The 19,663-nt window shown below is 39.0% G+C and overlaps 2 protein-coding genes and 1 long non-coding RNA gene across 8 annotated transcripts in view; 1 reads left to right on the forward strand and 2 right to left on the reverse strand.

The window, feature by feature from the left end:
- The window catches only part of RPS23 (ribosomal protein S23), a 427,277-nt gene extending 425,639 nt beyond the window's left edge, over positions 1-1,638 (reverse strand). The window contains exon 1 of the mRNA XM_064643273.1: positions 1,633-1,638. Within this exon, the coding sequence (XP_064499343.1) occupies positions 1,633-1,636 (4 nt within the window). The 5' untranslated portion in view covers positions 1,637-1,638. The remainder of the gene's footprint in view (positions 1-1,632) is intronic.
- The window catches only part of XRCC4 (X-ray repair cross complementing 4), a 141,210-nt gene that overhangs the window by 70,614 nt on the left and 50,933 nt on the right, over positions 1-19,663 (forward strand). For all 6 annotated transcript variants that reach the window (XM_064643266.1, XM_064643264.1, XM_064643267.1 and 3 more), the window contains one exon: positions 16,894-17,041. In XM_064643266.1, the coding sequence (XP_064499336.1) occupies positions 16,894-17,041 (148 nt within the window). The remainder of the gene's footprint in view (positions 1-16,893; positions 17,042-19,663) is intronic.
- LOC135407866 (uncharacterized) lies at positions 2,428-3,757 on the reverse strand. The gene is made up of 2 exons (XR_010427057.1): positions 2,875-3,757; positions 2,428-2,751 (listed from the first exon to the last, which is right to left on the reverse strand). It is a non-coding gene; the product is annotated as an uncharacterized LOC135407866 (long non-coding RNA).

A 19,663-nucleotide genomic window follows, 5' to 3' on the forward strand; every position in this document is an offset into this window, starting at 1 on the left:
CCCACTATCTCCATGAAGTACGAATATATTTTCACTGAAAACTTCAAAGTAATTAAAAAAAAAAAAAAAGGAGACATTTTAAGTATAAAATGAAGCTGTTGTGTACTTCTTGCTTGATAGTTTACTTCGTTACACCTTAACAAATATTAACTTCTCCAGTCAGGCATAAAATTCTGTTTTGGGAAGGGTATCATTAACTAAATGGCTCACTAGCAGCTCATTGCTCCTGCAGAACAATTTATATGCAACGGTTTAATTCAAAGAAGACTTTCAGAATTTTGATGAAGGTAAAAGTTTCACTGCTTCTTATTTTTTGTTCAAGAGGTGAAGAGAGAAAGCACATTATAAAACCACTTAGTCACCTTTCTGAAGTTGCCCTGTGGCCTGGGAGACAGGAAGGAACATGTCTCACAGCATAAGTGATAAGATTTGGGACACATCCTTGAGAAGTGAGACACTGGCTCCTTGCATCACTGATCAGTGTATGCTGAGGGGAATGTGAATGAAACAGAGAGCAAAATGTGTGGTTTTGTGTTACCTGGCAGGGAACCTCACTCTGCTGGACGGTAAGCAGCAGATGGCAAAATCTCGTGGGAATGCTGTTTTGCCAAAGCAGTTGCATGTTGTCAGCCACTGGATTTCCTTTGCTAAGATACTCTGTTTGTGGCTTCCAGTGACTCCTCTTTTCTGCAAGTGAAAGACTCACAGCATTTTTTGTTGGGATATTCAGGAACACTGCCTTGATATGGGAGAGAAAACAGTAAAAGGTGTACAACATGACACCGATATTGGGGTAGTAGGTAATTTTCTTGGCTAATTTGTTTTTTAAAAATCCCACAAAACTCACAAAACAGGATTGTTTGTAGATCATAGAATCACAGAATAGTTTGGATTGGAAGGGACCTTAAAGCTCATCCAGTTCCACCTGTATCCGAAGGTGAATCCTCATCCGCAGTTCATTCCAACTCTGCTCCCAGGTTCTAATGAGCACGAAGAGCACTCTGTTCATCACCTGTTCTTTGGGAAGGTCTGTCCCTTGCTCACCCTTGGCTCTGACCAGGACAGATTGCAGGCAGCCTGAAGACTGAGTTCCATCATTTCCTCATTTGACAACAGCAAATCTGAGTCACAATTCCTGGCACTCTCCCATTCCAAAAGAAGGTGTGCTTAATAAACGTCCCTGCAGAACACTGCTGCTTCTTTGCATGGCTGCTCCCTGAAAAATGAGCCTTTGTGCAGGAGATGAAAAACATGTTGATGCTTGTTCTTTACTGGGACCTGCTTGTAAATTACACCCGACTTGATTTCAGTTCTGCTGAACAAAATGGTCAACTCAAATATTGTCACCTACTTTGGTTTTTAAAAGAAAAGACATTTTTTGGACTGATGTAAGATACAGATAGAATTTTAGATTAAGTGGATTTTCAGTCATTTCAGTGTGCTGTCATTAATTTTTCATATGATGTGCCCTATTTTTTTTTACTTTGTTTTTTTCTGTCCCCCTGTGTTTAAAACTATCTCATTAACCAGTGAAATTTAGGAATGTGTTCTGCCAAGTGTTTGTAAGCTCTGAGGATATTAACAAATCCCTAACCAAGCACAAGATGCAAGATACAGAAGTAAATGAAATACACATCCTCTCTGTGTGCCCAGGAGGGATAAACTCCAATTGTGTACTTAGCTTTAACTTTTCATCAAATTGGAGAACAGAGAAGTGTTTCTTTCTGGAACTCCTAGTGTAGATTTCCAAGAAATGATTGAGGCTTATAGCTTTTAGGGAAATGTAAAAAGTGCTTCTGCCCACCAAGGACTTCATAAAGATTTTTGGCAGTTGTGACATGAATACATCTGTCTTTTCCCTGTGTTCAGAGATGGAGGCAGATTGTAAATGATGGAAATGTGATCTTTGATTTCCCACCTGCCTGTGCCTAAACTGATAATATTTAATTTTTTTTTGAGAGAGAGAAATGAAAGGTTTTGCACAGCAAGCCATTACATTGAGCAGCTGACCTCAGTTACTGTAGGCTGATGACGTTGAATGCATCAGACCAAGGGTTAAATCAGATCTCTTTCTCGAGTCCTAACATCTCAGGAGCCTTTCCTGTGGAACAGGGCAGGGATTAGAAGATTCCTACTGGAGAATTTTTAAGGGCTATGAGTGCTTTCATGACACCTTTAAGATATTTGGATCATGAGATTGATGTCAGTCATTTTCACAAAGCACCAGCAAGGTCAAAACTGTGACTGGCCTTTGGTTTGTGCTCTTGTGTGAGTGAATTATATCACTTTTTAGGCTGTTGTACTGCTTACTGATGGTTTGTTCTTTGCTCAGTTGCAACACTGGGTTCAGGAGCTGCCTAATGAAAAAACCTACTGTCTTAGTTTAACAAGATTACAATTCAGAAATTAAGAAACTTCAAGTGGAAGTGTGGAAAAGGAAAAGAATAGATTTTTATTAACAAAATCTGAATAAACAACAAATGGTGCAATCAAAAACTTTCAGAAGAAACAAAACAAAGTCCCAATTCCCCAGGTGGGGGGGGGAGAAACCCGTGGCGACCTGGGGCGGGGGAGGGAAGGGAGGGAGGGAGGCAGGACTGTCCCGGCAGTTGGACAGCTGCTCGCAGCCACGTGTGCTCGCAGCCGCCGGCGGCTTCACAGCCAGCAGTGAAAGGCTCTTTTTTCCCACAGGCACTCCCGGAGGCAGAATAGCTCGCTCTGAGATGGGCTGGTCTCTCTCTTCGAGGTGTCCTGTGGGGAAAAAAAACAAACAACGCTTCCTCTCAGGAAAGAAAAGGAGGCGGCCGACACTGCCCGCCTCCACCTCCCCCTCCCGCTGTGTCCGGGGGGGGCCCGGACAAAAGACTCCCCAACCTGGTCCCCCACCACCGCGCTTCCAGGGAACCTTCCCCTTTTCCCGCTGCCGTGGTACCCAGCGCATGCGGCTTCGCTCCGTCCCCCACTCCCTCCTGACTCCCCCATCCCGGAAGAAACAAACTGAGGGGGTGGGGTGTGATGGGAAAAACGGGACGCTAGGCAAAAAATTCCAACATCTCTTTTGAAACCTATGATACCTACTATCTAGGCATGTGAACATCAAAAAGCCGTTTTAATGTCTGAGAATTTCCTGATTAGCTTTGTGGCATAGTTAAGTTTTGGTAGTCTGAGAAAATAATATGCAGAAAATCGTGTTACATTGGGAACAAGCATCATTCTCACTGTATCCTGAGAGAAGGAGGGACTTGTCCACCTCATAGAATCATCAAAATATGGAAACACAGAACCACTGAGGCTGGAAAAGACCTCTAATGTCATTGAGTCCAAGACTTAACCCAGCACTGCCTTGTCCCTAAACACCAAATCCATACATTTTTGGAACACTTCCAGGGATGGTGATTCCACCGGTGCCCTGGGAAGCCTGTTCCAGTGCTTGATAACCCTTTCTGTGAGGAAATTATTCCTTATATCCAATCTAAAACTCCCCTGGAGCAACTTGAGGCTGTTTCCTCTTTTCATGTCTCTTATGTGGGAAAAGAGCTCAGCCCCCATGCTGGACTTTCAAGAAGATATTTGTTGTTAAGTTTTGGACAGCTCAGAAGAGGAGATGGTTTATTGCTTCCCTGCTTATCCCCAAGACAGGATAACTAACGATGGAAGAAATGCAGCCATTGTAAGTACTTTTATGTGCATTGGAGGTATTTTTGTGTGCAGAGAAAGGCCAACTGTGCCAACCTTCCTCCATTTTTTGAAGTGACACAAACATTGAAGAGCTGCTCTGAGAATCCAGATAAGCTGGCACTTGCAGGAGATATTTATATTTTATGGCTAAAACACATTAAATAGTTTTCTAAAGCCCTAAGGTTGTATGTTTACTCTACTGAGGAGAATTTTCTCTGCATGAACAATGTAAAGTTGCTTTAAAATAACTCTCTGGTAAATTCTTCCTGGGCAGGAGAGTGTCCTCCAGCAAGTCTCTGTTCAGCTGGAGTGAAAGGAATGGGCACAGGGAGATGTGCCTTAGTGGGGCAAGGGGTGAACCCACAGTTCCTGTCTTCTGGTGGGGGATAATGTATTAAATTCATGGTACAGATTAGGGATTTTGTAGCTCTTTTGTGAGCTTTTTTTTTTTTTTTTTTTGTGCCCCCGAGTTGCTCAGGCTGGACTGTGCTGCTGCTGTTCCCATTCAGAAATACACTGATATTTTAATTTGCATCTTGCAATAAATCATCCCCTTGTGGCACACGGGCCTGATGAACTTTAAAATCCATGTCTGGGAGACAGGAGGTGGCTTTATTTTTCTTAGATACCTTTGGATAACTAGATCAACACAGTTGTTATTAGTTAAAATAGTTGTTATCATTAGAAATGGTTTTAGAGGAAGCATTTTTGTGGTGAGGATTCCAATAAAGGTGCATGGCATTTTCCTTTTTATACTACCAAAACAAGAGGCTCTGGAATGACTGCCTTGTTACCTGACCATGTCGGTTAAAGGGAGTCCAGGGACTTGGAGCCCATTGTGGCATCCAGGAATGTCCTTCCCAAACTCTCATCAGCTTTTCCAAGTTTGGGAAAGCTTTCTTGTATCAAATAGAATTTCACATTCTGGGGTAGGTATCGTGTGCTAATGAGTTAAAAATGGATATTTTGTAGGATAGTCATGGTGGTGCTTTTTTTCCTGCTAATCCAGAGCTTGTGGGAGAGGAAAACAGTCTGTAAGACTGTTTTGTATAATTTAACAAAAAACTACACAACTAGTATGTAGAGATTTTACTAGAGAAGAAATGGTCAAGAAGGATTCCAGGTGTTTCTCAGGGAGTGATATTATTCATTTGCCTTTTCAGGAAATACACTTTGAAAAGGCTGTGTTCATGCCCAGCATGCAATTATCCTTTTTGCTTTGTTTTGTGTATTTCACCAGCAAACCACCCCAGAATAATACTCTGAATTCTCAATTGGCATAATTCATTATGGCTCCATTGACTTCCAGAGGGGCTGCTCTGGTTTACTCTAGCCAGAGTGTTCAGTTCTGAATATGTAATAAAAGTGTTACTCATCTGAGCAGCCGTTATTCACATCAGCATTTTGTGCCCAGTCCTGGATGTTTTAATGTGTTTTTTGTTGACCAACAAAGAGGGTGTTGTGCACCCCAGGGAAAGCATGGACAAAGATTAGATGCATCTTTCTGTGTTTTTGAACTTTATTCTGACATTTTTTAAAATGTCTTATTTGGAACTCTCTGTGATCTAATTTTTTTTCTTTTTTTTTTTTTAGTTAGGTATACTAGTATAATAATGATTAATCCATTCCAATAAAAGAAAATGACAGGTTCTTAAACATCTTTTTAGACAAGTGTTTTGATGGTTAGAAACAATATTAGTTAAAGGCAAAAATTCCAGCATTAGATAATACCAACATTGTTTTTTCTAAGGATCAAGCTGTCAAAGATAACACTATTTAGGATAGCTGGAGTACTTATAAGATGGAGCCTTTAATTTGAGAAAATGTCATACTGGGATTATCTATTGTACATTTCTTTTTTTCTTGGAAAGAGTGAAAAATCAAACTATACAATATTTTCTGGTTATAGAACATTATTATGGCTTTCTGCCATCTCACACATCAGCTGCTTAACCCAGTGACCTTATTCTGCTTTTGCTGCAAGTGAGCTTAATTCTCTAGGTCTTTGTAGCCTGAAACACCTTTTTTTTCTCTTTAGTCTTCAGTGAATGTCATAAAATCTTTCATACTTTCCAACATCTTCAGCAAATTTTTCTGGAAATAACCCACTAACATTCTTTCTTTGAAGACATCCTGTTTTTATAGTATTTCATCCTGCAATTTAGTATGTAGTTTGTATCACAGTGATCATCCCTTGATATTTTTTCCTGAAGGAATGTGCCAAAGGAAAAACTCTTTTCAGACTAAATCAGTCTGTTGTGTTGTGGTGGGGAAAGGAGTGTGTATTTACACTCTTTGTATTTAAGTCCCATTTTCTCTAAGCTTTATTTAGTCACAGGGAGACTGTATTACCTTTTATAATCAAACAGTACCATTACAGTAGCTGTTGTTTTGGAGAAGTGTCAGGAAGTGTTTAAAATTTCCACAGACCCTTAATAATTTAAATGAATTTTTGATGGTAAAGGGGCATGAGAGTTGCCCAGTGTAATGAAATTGCAAAATACTTTAAATGTCTTTTTTCTTCCACATGGTTATTTTGAGCTTGCATAAAATATTAAGCAATGATAAAGTATCCCTTTATATAGATATCAATCCTTTTTCAGAATCACTGCATATTGATGGAGAGGAATTGCATCAAGCTTTGCCAGTGCAAGCTGTGTTCTACCCTTCAGTAATTCCTCAGGCAGCTGCCCCCTGCAGAGGTCTAGTCTGCATATCAGTAAAGCTTAGTAGTAAGACACTTTATCATGAGAAAATAGCATGTTTCCTGGGCTTGAACATTTAGGTTTTGTGTTGTGAAGTGGATTTAGGTGATCAAAACGCTGTCATCCCCATTTTAATAAAGAATTTCTCTGGTGCCTCTTGACCCTGGTGACTCGCAGGGACATTTGCTGGAGAAGGAAACATGGAACATTAGCACAGCTTAGGGTGTGATCCTGTTTTTTCTTACTGAGGAGTGGAGTTTCTGCCATATGGAAAGACTGTCCCAGAGTCAGTGGATCCCAGGAGAGCAAAGCCAGGTCTGTATAACGAGTCTTGCTGTGACATTCCCCGTCACACCACACAATTTGTTCATCCCACATCCTGGCTGTGCATCTCTGTCGTCTTGATTAACTTGGGACCATGGTCTTTTGCCATTCACCCTCACCACTGCCCTCTAAAATTGCCCTGAGTATCTCCAGCTTGTCAGTATCCAGGTATTTTGTACATGTTTCAATGGTGTAGGTTTTATCTTCTGAAGCTAAGGTCCTGTCTCACTGCAGTTTCAGCCTGACCAAGAGAGCCCTGCAGAAGTCCAGGGGCCTGGAGAGGAAAAGCAACACAGGTCAGACTTTAAACACAGGTCTGGGATCTTACCACAAGTTTTACAATCAATCCACAATGAATAATAAATAAAGAATAAAAATTGTTTTGTTTATGTGTCTCTGTGAGTGTTAAAAAGCATCTAAAGAGAAATTAAACTAACTTCTTGATTCCAATTGATAATTTTTTGTTCATCGTATATTAATGTCCTGTACATGATCAGATTTCACATTCGTTGCTCAGTGTTATAATAAATATTAATGTGTTGCTGCTCTCAGAGTACTTACTGAGATCTTTAAAGTTCCTTAAGTATATTCCCAGAACCTCTTAGAAGAGCCAAAACTACCTGTAGCATTTTCCAAAGCAAAATTATCCCGTGATGTTGATCGAGATTGTTCCCGTGCATCTGCCATAAAAACATTACTGTCATTTCTGACTGAGACACAGGCATCTTTTATGTTCATCATTTCTGAATCCATTATAAAGACCTTAATGGCAGCTGTATATAAAGACATGCCATAATGACATCTTAAAAGCTGTCTTTAAATTCACAGCATGAAAAGCCTTTTAGGAACACTACATGGAAAAAAAAAAACCAAGTAGCTGACAGCAATTTGTGGATAATATTTGTGGTATGTCTTTTATTTAGTGGAGGCTTTATATTAATTTCAAGATAAATAAATGGATCCAGAGAGATAATGGTGTAAATGGAACTTTGTTCCTAGTGAATGACATGTGAGTCCTCAGGTCAACTTCCTCATTTCACACCAAATGTAGGGAAATGCATGACCAAGTTTGAACTGTATCAGCTGGTTATAGAAAATTAAAAAATATACAATAGAATTAAAGGATCTAAACCCTGTTAAATTTCAGGAGGGGGGAGAATAAGGTGTATGCATACAAAAAGTAAAATATAAATATTCCAAAAATCCCTTCTGCAGCAAGATTATTTGGAAAGGGCACGAGCTTCTCGTGGAAGAGTCTTTGAGAAGGAAGGGGTTTTAACTGTGTTATAACTCTGTCAAGGACCTTGTGTAGTGACTTTCTGGGTGATGATCTGCTTTGACCAGTCAACCACAATATACTCAGTGGGTCTCTAAGTTTGCTAAAGGCAGGGAAAGGAAAGAAGAGTGGGTGGAAAAGAAGGCAGTACAAATTCTTACAGGCTTCACCCCAAATTTTTGGTGATTATCACTGAAGCCTGGAGGATGCTGAGGCAAATCTTGGGCTTTTCTGAGGTTTGCACACAGGGAACCAAAGTGTGGATATTTATCAAAATCAGTAGGATGAGGAACAGATCCCATGCCCCCCTCATTGCACTGCAAGGTTCTGTGTGTTGGGTAACTTTGATCCTTAGGAAACTACTCATAATACTAGATGTCAGAAGATTGTGGCATTAAGAAAAAAATGATTGAACTTCACTCCTGCATCTGTAGATTCCAGAAGATTTTATCCATGTGTAGCTACCCAAGTCTTTCCTGAATATCAGCAAGTAACAAATATTCCCTGAATGTAAGAATAATAAGAAATTAAATCACTTCACTCTAATTAGAAAGCAGCCACCTGTAATGGTGACTTTTAGTTACTGCAGCCACAGACAGAATTAAAATTGGGGAACTACAGATAAAAGGTGACTTTCTGAGCAAGTAGCCCCTCTTGACTGCTTCTGATAATATTAGTGATGTACAAGCTGCTCCGTTTCCCTTTTATGCCTTTAGTGCTTTTTCAACATTTGTTCTTTGACGGTGAACTTTTGAGGGATTATGCTCTGTGCCATCATCAATTGTGTATGTTCACTCATAATGACATTTTTAATGTAGCTGGCTGTGTTGTTGATAAAGGACAGAGGGCTTATGTCACTGAGTAGATTATTTTTAAAGCTTTAAATCTGTCTTTTCTCTCAAAGAAAGCAAACAGGACTGTATATATATGTTCCTGTGTAAATAATATAAGCAGAAAAATAGCTTCTGATCAGAATGTAGTATTTGTTTCAAAGCTTTTGTGCTTCTTTACAAATATGTAGTGAAATACAGGCAAGCAAAATTCCTGTTTAAATAGGTTTATATTGTAGATTTTTTCCACCTGAAATGTTTTCTCAGCCTGAAGTAGAAATATCTGTAATCCAAAAAATGGAATGTAGAATATAATTGGTAGAGATTACTAATTTATCCACCATAAACTACCATCATTATGAAATCAAACATTTTGATGTCATGAGTCATGGCCTCCATTGAGCGGTATTGATTTCCTCAGAGATTGTTTAATGAAGAAAGAAATCATTTTTGTGGTCTAAGTGTCTGAGCTCCATCTGTGTCAGAACACTGTGGTGGAACACCAGGGCACTGGGTTGGTGATGTTGCGGGTGCAGCTTACACTTGATTTTTGAGGCTGCCTTCAGTACATAGAGGCTGATCTCTCTGGCCTCATAATTCCTGTGGGGTTAGTGAATAAACTGTGTGTCAAAATGGTGATCCTCTGAACCAGATTTTATGAGCATTTCCAGGAGACAGACCAGCTACTCTAAAGGCTCTTCAAGCACCAGGGCAACCCAAAGAAATAAAAAAATAAATTGAACAGGTCACAGAATCCCGGGATCATTGAGCTTGGAAAATCCCTCCCAGCTCATTGAGTCCACCCTATGCCCGATCCCCACCTTGTCACCCAGCCCAGAGCACTGAGTGCCATGTCCAGTCATTCCTTGAACACCTTCAGGGATGGGGACTCCACCACCTCCCTGGGCAGCCCCTTCCAATGCCTGACCACCCTTCCCAGGAAGAAATTCCTCCTGATGTCCAGCCTGATCCTCTCCTGGCACAGCTTGAGGCGGTTTCCTCTTGTCCTGTCCCGTGTTCCCTGGGAGCAAAGCCCAACCCCTCCCTGGCTCCACCCTCCTGTCAGGGAGTTGCAGAGAACAAGAAGGTCCCCCCTGAGCCTCCTTTTCTCCAGGCTGAGCCCCTCCAGCTCCCTCAGCCACTCCTGGTGCTCCAAACCCTTCCCCAACTCCATTCCCTTCCCTGGACACGCTGCAATCCCTCAATGTCTTTCTTGTCTGAAGGGCTCAGAACTGCCCCCAGCACTCGAGGTGTGTCCCCAGCACTGCCCAGCTCAGGGACGGGCACTGCCCTGGACCTGTGACACACCATGGCTGGGACAGCACAGGGACCATTGGCCTCTTGCCCACCTGGGCACACCTGGGCTCAGAAAGTCAAAATAAATTTAAATAAAGTCAAAAGGTTTTGTTGTCTATGGATCTTTTCAGTCACCCTTATATATTTCTCCATCCGACAGATACTGCTTTTGAGTGAAGAAGCTACCATGGGAGTAGTTATAGTTCCAACTCTGTGTTTGAGGGGTTTGATACTTGCTGTCTTAATTCAGTCTTTATTGAGAAGCCCTGTTTCAAAGTGCTCATAAGTAGATATTTTATTTTACCTTCACATTCTCAATAGTGGTACTATTGCCTATAGAGGTTGTGAAATTCCCATCCCTGGAAGTGTCCATGGCCAGGTGGGACAGGGCTTGGAGCAACCTGGGCTGGTGGAAGGTGTCCCTGTCCATGGCAGGGGGTGGAATGACCCAGATCATTCTGTGATTTTGTGATTCCATGACTACATAAAGGTTAACAAAATAATCACTTAATCACTTATCTGAAATTGGTAAGTAATGTTAATTATGGTTGCTGACTTTCTTCTTTAGGGCTGATTTTCAAACATCAGGCTCCACATCCACACCATCAGAGGTTAGACGTAATAATGATGAAAATTGTGTGACATATCGGGCAACCTTAGAGGTGATCCTTGGAAGCCACCCCTGTTGGTACCAGGGCCTGGATCAGCTGGGTGGGCTGAGCAACATCAGCTGAGACAGCAGAAAAACTGATTAGAGCAAAAATGATGGAGTGAGGTTTATGTTTTACATGCCTGGTGAGAAATTACTTTGGACTCCACCACCTCACATTGAATTGAAACATTACAGCTCAGAAATTTTTTCCAAAGCTTTGTGTTTTTGGTTCCTCTGTCTGTGTGTTTTGTTGTTTTGTTTACTTGACCTGCATGCTGCTTCACATCTCCTGGGAATGCTGTCCAGGAGCCTCCTGCCTCCACCCTGGGTGGTTCAGATGATCCAAATTCGACATCCAGAGAATGACTGCAGCGAACAGTCACACCCAAGACAGTGAGCTCATCTAACCCTTTTTAGTGCTGTTGCCTGAATTTGGATGTGCTGGTTTTCTAGATGACGGCGCATCCAACCATGGTACACAAAAATTAACCTTAATACAGAGTTTCTAAAAGATTGGAGGGTCAGAGGTGCAAAAAAGACTTCTAAAACTGTGTGCAATAAATCTGGAGTGGCAGTGGATCATTGGAAAGCTGGAGTTTGCTGTTGGTGAGCAGCCCAACTCGTCCCCAAAAGAGTGGCTAAGTAAAAACCACCTCAGCACCTAAGTCGCCAGCTTTGATACTGCTTCTGTCAAAGCACCCGTGGAAAATAAAACAGGGAAAGCAACTTCAATGGTTGGAGATTTTAGATACCAAAATTGAAATTGCAAAATTTCACCTCTTTGTAATGGAGCTTCCACCTGACCTACGCCAGGACAGATTTGAGCACTTTCTGTTTGTGCTGTAAGGCAGGAACTAATTTTTAGGGGCTGTAGACACTATAAATATATAATATGTGTATATGTGCTGATCTTCAAGATTTTACTTATAAATCATAATCTTTAGCAGTTTTTATAACAAGAGACTTTTTTAGAACTATGACATTACTAAAGTATTTTCAGCAAAACACATTATTATGGATTATTGAAAATTAATGTCTCATTTGATGAGGTGGATATGGTTCATTGAAATCTTCCTTATCGAGGTATTTTGTAAAAGAAGAATTTCTATTACAGATCATGGCTTTGGTGATTAAAATTAATGAGCGCCTTCAGAGTCTGTGCAGATACATGTAAAATGCATTGTTTTTTTACCTTCATATTTTGATAGATGAAAAGGTTTTTTCATGCTTCCTGACCAAACTTATTATTATTCGCTTGTCAAATTTACCTTAATATTTTTTGCCATTTAGTTTTAAGACAGTATGAGATGGCAACAGATAAACGTCTGAGTTGTCTCCATTTAATAGTCATTGAGAAGGAGACTGTAAGGCAACAAGATTTATATTATAATATGATAAGTTTCCCTGCAGGTTTGAAATAAGTTGATTTTTTTCATTTTGATTTGGTTGGTTGGTTGGTTTGGTTTTGGGGGTTTTTTTGGGGGGGGTTGTGTTTGTTTTTGTTTTGGTTTGGTTTTTGGGTTTTGTTTGTTTGTTTTTAAAATTTTATTAAAGTATTGTCTTTAAAAAGCTTTTAGAAAAATGTGACATCAGGAAAAAATAGACTTTGCAAATAGAAAAGTCTGTGGTAATACAGCCTAGCAGGGCGAAATGTAAACTTCCTTACTGAACTGAATACAATTTATAAATTTTGTGTGGCTGGATCTAAACTTTTTGCTGGAGTTGTTTTAAAATGTGTCTTCATAAACACTTCCCATGGAGATATTCTTTATAAAAATAAATGTTAATAACTTGCTGTCAGAGAATTTATAGAACTTCAGTCTCAACCACCTTTCGGCCCCAGGAATTACAGTACAATAAACCCAAATTTATACAAAGGGTGAAATATACAGTAGGGCAGAACAAAGGGAATGCAGAAGGGTTCTAACTGTTTTCCTAAAATTATAATAGTGGCATATTCCTGTTACTTTCACTGAAGCAGATGCACGAACCGTGAATACTCGTGTTTAATTTGTGATCTCTGAGTGATCTAAATAGATCTGCATCTTATGAAAAATGCCTTACTGTGGCCAGAATCTGTATACACAGTATAACTTTAGGTAGAAGTGGTGTTTCCTAAATTGCCTGTCAAGCATGACTTAATCCCACTTTGCAAATACTGCCTACACCAGTGAGAGATGTTAATTTCCATACCCATTCATTTAGAAGGCTCTGCTGAGACTGTCAAAGAGATGCTAATTATTATCAGCCATGGTGATCCCTCAGGAATTAGGCTGGGATTGAGAAAACCCCTAATTGCTGAAATTACACTACAGTCAGGGATTAAAGTGATGGGTTCTGCTCCCTTTCTGTTTTTTTCTTTCTCTGGTAGCTTGGGGAACAGCTGTCACAGGGAGTTCTGGGGCTCTTCAGGTGATGTTTTTGTGACCACTTTGTCACCTCTTGGCCTAGTTTATCTGCCACTGGTGCTGATTTTAAGATAAATCATCAGCTTCAGTAAAGGCAGACAGCAGAACTTGGAAGTCCAGTTGATTAACTCTGTGCAGCAACACAAAGTGCCTGGAGTTAGGCAGAATTCAAACAGGAGATTCTGCTCTAAGAGAAGTTTAGGGGACCTACGATAGCATTAATATCTGAAAATCTGAACAAATTTTCATAAGTCCTTACTACTGTGACAAAAAAGCTAAATTTTCATTCATGAGAGAAATTAAAATTGACAGTTCTGTGCTGCTGTTGATAAAATCTCCCAGACAGGAGATAATTTTAAATAAAGGCTTTCCTTGAGGATGAATGCCTGTGTCCTTGATAAATCTTTCCTTTTCCATTCCAGTGATAACCAAAGTTTGGGTTTTTTGTTTTTGTAGGTGAACATTCTTTATTGTGAGCAAAGCTAAATATGAATGTTCTGTGCTGAAAATATGAATGTTCCTTGAATCCACTGGATCCTTTGTTATATCTTAAATATATGATAGCAAGGTGAAGAGAAGGGAAGGTATGTCTGTCTCCTGTGGGTAAAATCTCATGAATTGCAACATTTTTTCTTGCCAGTGGTACATCTTTCACAATTTGGACATCGAGGGTATGTATTGTGTCTGTGTGAAGCTGGGTCATTGATGACAATCAAATTGCTCAAATTTTGAAGCCTTCTACTAATTTTTTTGCTTGCTTTGCTCTCTGTATACATTTTTTATGGCAAAACTTTTAGTGCTGGTTTAAGTCCTTTATTGTACTGAGATGGATCCTGTTTGTGAGGACAGCACTGTCATTATTACCTAGACAAGTCAAAACTGTAGAATTTTCATTACAAGTGGTGATACACAGAGAATAAAGGTGCATAGGGTCTTCTTTTTTTTCCAAACTGAAAAGTGAATATGATAGATTGGCAGGTATTTCTTTTTAAACAATTGACTCCTGTATATCAAAGTAAAATAATGCAGAAATCTCTTTTAAAATCTAGGTGGACTGCCCATCTTTAACTAGGCTACAGAAGTTAATTTTGAATGCCTGTAGTTTCAGAGATGGTGATGGTATATTACCAAATGCCTTGAGAATGAGTCCTGGCATTTTCTATATTAAAGACCTGTTGTGTTTCCAGGTCTCCAACAATTGTAGGACTGTATTGATTTAATTTCATCCGGAGTCTTCCAAACAAACAATAGTTATTTTTAGTTTTCAGTTATTTTCTAGAGTATTCTATCTTATTTGAAGACTCCCACTGCCCACCAAATAATATCACTTTTTTCAAAACAACAGCAAAAAAATACAGCAGGAATTTTTATTTAAAGTCTTTAATCTTAGCACAAATAATCTTTTAGTACTTGAGTTACAGTTCCCTTTCTTACTCTCTTCTCAATTTTGCTTCTTGCAGTTTCTCACCTGCAGAAGGTATGTTATCTATTGGGAGCATTTTCTTTTCTTGTTCAGTGCTTGTTTTAGGTGGTTCAACTGCAGGCTTTCATCAAACAGTACTCTTGTCTGTATTTAAACTACTAGTATTCTTCTCAAAGGTGTAATAATCATTCATATTGCATTACATAATATAAAAGTAAGAAATTTAATTTCCTGAGGAGTAAAGGAACTTTACTTCCTTAAAATGATGCTGAAATTTAGACAGAAAATATTTCCAGAATTAAAAACTAGGTTTGGATCTCAGACTGTTTCTCATTTTTCCCAATGATTTTGTGTTGAGCAATGAATAATATTTTGCTGAAGGTTTCTTTGGCCTTTACACAAGTACTATAAATTAACTCATTAATGGGAATTATTTTAGGGCAGCAGTACTGGGTGTGTGTTTAAAGTCTTATGCTAATGCTTCAAGTATATGCCCTCTTTTCATTAGCACTTTTAACAAGGAGTTTGGCTTAAAAGAAATGAAACACAAAACGAAAAGCCCCAAGCCTGTGGTGGTCAGTCGTCACCTGTGAGCCAGTCTGCTGCTGTTCGTAAGATTGCATTCTGGGCTGTCTGAATGAGAAACTTTTTTTCTTTTGTGTGATATTAAAAGAAAAATTCTTATGTAGAAAGAAGAGAAAAAATTCTCTTTGAAATTGTTTTTGTTCTGTATCTAAACAACAGAACAACGCTGAGCATGAGGGCCATGATCACCATTGCATATTACTCAAGTCACAACAGAGACATTTTTTATCTAACACCAGCATAATGTAGGTTTTGTGTATGAGGTTAACCTCTGGATCTACTTCTTGGCCAAAGGAGAGAGTGTGGGAGGAGAACAGCAAAAAGGATAAGAGCTAGTAATAGTTAAGTTGTTCAAGTTTGTTGGGCTCTTGACAGTAAACTGTTTTATATGTATTAATTATGAAGAGGCCAACTTTAGGCAGTGGTGTTGGACTAAATAAAATAGTGTTTGTGCAGATGTTAGACATACTACCCCCAACATGCTGCATATAAACAGTAACTATCATGAAGATATTTTCAACATTTAGCACTGGAAAAGTAAGCATATCTAGTTAAAGTTCAGTGTGGAGAACTAGGCAATAGTTTAACCCTTTCCAGCATTTATTGTGGGAATGCGTCTTGTCTGTACTGGACTTTGAAACTTGTTAATTAAGCTTGTGCTTTGGAAATATGCCTGTTGTCACCCTACAAATATCTGTAAGCTTATGATGTGGTGTAGTGCATGCTGGTAAATATTTAGTATTATTAAATGTTCAGGATGTCCTTCTTTGTAAGCACTGGAGCCTCTGTTTAATTTAGCAGTGTTCTTGGTCAGAAGCACGTTTTTTTTTGAGAAACCCTGAAAATGCCACTTGTGGGTTGTATGTTATCCTCCTGTTTCACTTTCAGTAGATGTGAAAGGAATGAAGAAACAGGACTCGTTATTTACTTTCTGTGAGAACCTTTTGTGTTGAATCTCAAAATTGTGGCATCTTTCATCCATGTCAAGATTAAACCTCTCTAAATTGCACAGAAAGTAATAATCAGGGAAGTTACCGTAACAGCACCAGCCTCAGTCACCACATTATTATTTAATGTATTTCAGTTGAAATTTGTGCTGTTATGGATATCATTGTCTTGAAAATGATAAGTAGTTAAGTATTTTATTTTTAAAGCAAGCACACCAAATGAAAATATGCTACAAGATGTTGATGGCTGGAATAAAAATATCTATGTAACTTCTTAGTGCATTACTAGCGGCTTTTTAGGGGGGGTTGGCTGAAGGAAGGATCTGGTTTTCTTGAGATTTGAGCTTCAAGGAGGTAATCGTCAAAGCAGAGAGGGCATTGTGTTTTAAGTGTGGATAATGCGTATTTTATGAATGTACATGGTACGTTAAATATGAACCAGGTAAGAAATCATAGTTTAGGTAAATGAACAAGGACAGAGCCTACTTTACTCAGCCTCAGCGAAGGAGTCAGTGAAAATCTAGACAGATTACCCAGTTCTTGCTGTCCACTGACTACAAAGAGGTATCAAGGGAAGCTTTTCTTCCAGCTTAAATTTAGTCTCTTTGAATTTCCCTTTATGCCATCTGCTTTGACACAAACTGCTCCCAGATCTGAGCCCATCTTAGCAGTATAGAGGTTTTAATTAAAGAAACCAAATTTTAAGGATTGTCTTGCGATGTTTCGTATTTGAGTTCTTTTTAGCTTTTGTCCTTTTTCCCTTTGGCAGCACCGGAGCGAAGGGATTCCTCTCTCCTGGGGAGCCCAGGTGTTGCTGACACAGCTCCAAGAAGGAAGAGAAGACAAAGGGCAGCAAAACCTGCTGGGACAGGGCCTAAGGTGGCAGCTTATGAGGCAGAACAACCACCTGAAGAAAAGTAAGCAGTTTTTAAATGTATTTAAATGTTTTTAAACCTAAAGAAGTCGTAGGATTTGTTGTGTTCCAAACCCAACTGATCATGGTTGGGGTTGGTGACCTCCAGAAGTCTCTTCCAACCTCATCACCCTGTGGTTCTGCCTGTGAAATTTCAGTGGAAATCAACTCACAATACCATGTTTAATGGACCAGAATGGATTTCTTTTGAAAATAAAATCATGGGGGAGAAAAAATCATTTGGAAACATGAGTGTCAGAATTTGTAGCACTTGTAGGTATTTTTCTTCTTATGTCAATTTTGACTTCCGGAAATATTTTCACGTGGTCTGGGAGGTGCTTAGTTATGCAGAGTATTACCTCAGAGCTGCAATATGGTTAGTGGTATTTCTTTAAAATATATGGCAAATTATATTTGAAAATACTTATAGAGCATTTTTGTCTGTAATATTCCATGGATAACAAACTCTTTAAACCGATAGGAACACAAGTGTATTACAAAGACATTTCCCATGATTAGCAAAGATTTCTGTTTAAATAAACAAGAGAATTATCTTTTATTATTATATTTTGATGTAGAAGATTGTGGCTTGATGCCAACTAGGAATGTTTAAATTTACAATTCTGTTTTATTAGTTTAAGAATTATATTTTTTAGAATGGTGTAGAAAAATATCAGATTCTACTTTTTCTGTTCTTTTACAGTACATTGCAATGAAAAATACCCATTCCCCATTGTATGTTGTCCATTTAATTTTGAAAGTCTGCCTGTGTTTGGCTGAAACTCAGTTTCACTTTTTTTTAGTATTGATTGTTGAAGCCAAACCTATGGAGGCAAATTATTGCAGAGGAGTATAGAAAGGCCTTGGACTGAGTATTCCACTGTGTAGGGGAATGACTAAGAAAATACTGATATTTTTGTTTTAATTCCCTTAAGTAGGGCAAATTTTAGAAAAAAACAGAGCAGTTAAGTTTTTCTTTTATACAATCAAGCTCTAATATGATTACAGATCAAGTCACAGCTGAACCTGAAGAGTGTCTCTTCTTCTGGGCTATAATATAATTAGTTATATTTTAAAGCTTGGGATATGGAACATCCATCCTGTCAGTCTCTATTCCCCTTTTTCCCCTTTGCACTATGTGGCAGTGGTTGTTCTTTGGTTAGCTAAGGAGATACAAAATCTCTGCATTTACCTGAAAAATTACAACAGCTGAACCGTAAGAATTTTCACTTTTCTGATTATTTTTCCCAGCGTCCTTGAGGGTTTTTGAGCTTCATCTTCAGTCTTTTGCCAGCTGCTAATCAAGTTTTCAGTCAATTTACTTGGCTAATAATTTTCACTTCTCTCCAGCCTGTCAAAAGTAGGGAGATGTGGAATTAGCACCAGTTCACAAATATAGGTGTTCCTTTTTTATGAAGCCTCTCCAGTAATTTGTGCTGATGGAATGCCAGATCCTACGTGGTACAAAAAGGCTTTATCTTAAGCTGACAGGATGTTGGGGTCCTGCCCAGAAATGTTTTCCAGTATTGGGTCACTGAGCAAAAAAATAAAATTACTAATTCCAAGCAAACCACCCCAGCCTGCTGGGGCGGCAGGGAGACAGGGGGGGAAGTTAACCTCAGAATTCTTTCACCTCTGGAAGGGCTCCATCACAAACATGGTAGATGTGCAGACCTTGGAAGCGTGTCGTGGTTTTTCTGCTTGGCAGGAGGATCAAATGACAGATTGTGATCACGTTTGCAAATGCACGAACAACCCCTTGTTTCTGAACACTCCTGCATAGACCTGCAGAAGGAGTTGGTTCTTTAATGTAAATGCTAATGTAAATGCTTTATAAATAAGGTGCAGTTGCACAAAACCATATCCAACAGTCCTTGCTTTAACAAATAAAGCTTATTTAGAATTATTTTCCATTTGAAATTTTGGTTACATCACTGGTGATCATTTCATGTTCACCAGGGCTGTCACAAGCCAAACATCAGGAGCCTAATACTGTGTTTATGTTTTTGCATCATAAATTGACTGATGAAAGATCTTAAATCAGACGAAAAAAATACCTCTTCTTCAAAGGAATCAGCCAAGTTTTTCTTTTCTCCTTGCCTTTCAGATTGTTTTTAAAACCACAGTTTTTCAAGTCATTGTTACATAGAAATTATGTCCTTAACTTCTACATATTTCTTATAAGATTTTAAAGTATTCAAAGAAGGTAGCATTTATCTTGAAATAAAAGGCATCTAAAGTAAATACTGAGTCATGAAAACTGAAAGGGTTCTATTTGTGCAAATATTTTAGATTTATGGATGTTGTTGCTAGTTATGTGGCAATTCTCTAGTCCTTTGGAATGAAAATATATTCTTAGATATGACCAAGAACACTCGGAAGAATGCAAATAAAGATCTGTTTGACATAGAAATTAGAGCAAAAGGAGTGCTACCTTTCTCATGCTTTGTGTGTGGGTGCGGTGGCAGAAAAGGCAGTTGAATTGTGTTTATCCACATAGACATCTAGTATTACATTGGCAATCTATTCAAGGGCTAAATCAACATTTTTCATGAAACTTGGCAATGTGCTTTGGATAATATGAAGCTTAGTGAAAGTAGCCATGAGATCAGCAAAGAGGTGAACT

The sequence above is a fragment of the Pseudopipra pipra genome, chromosome Z (genome assembly GCF_036250125.1).
Source record: "Pseudopipra pipra isolate bDixPip1 chromosome Z, bDixPip1.hap1, whole genome shotgun sequence".
Lineage (NCBI taxonomy): Eukaryota > Metazoa > Chordata > Aves > Passeriformes > Pipridae > Pseudopipra > Pseudopipra pipra.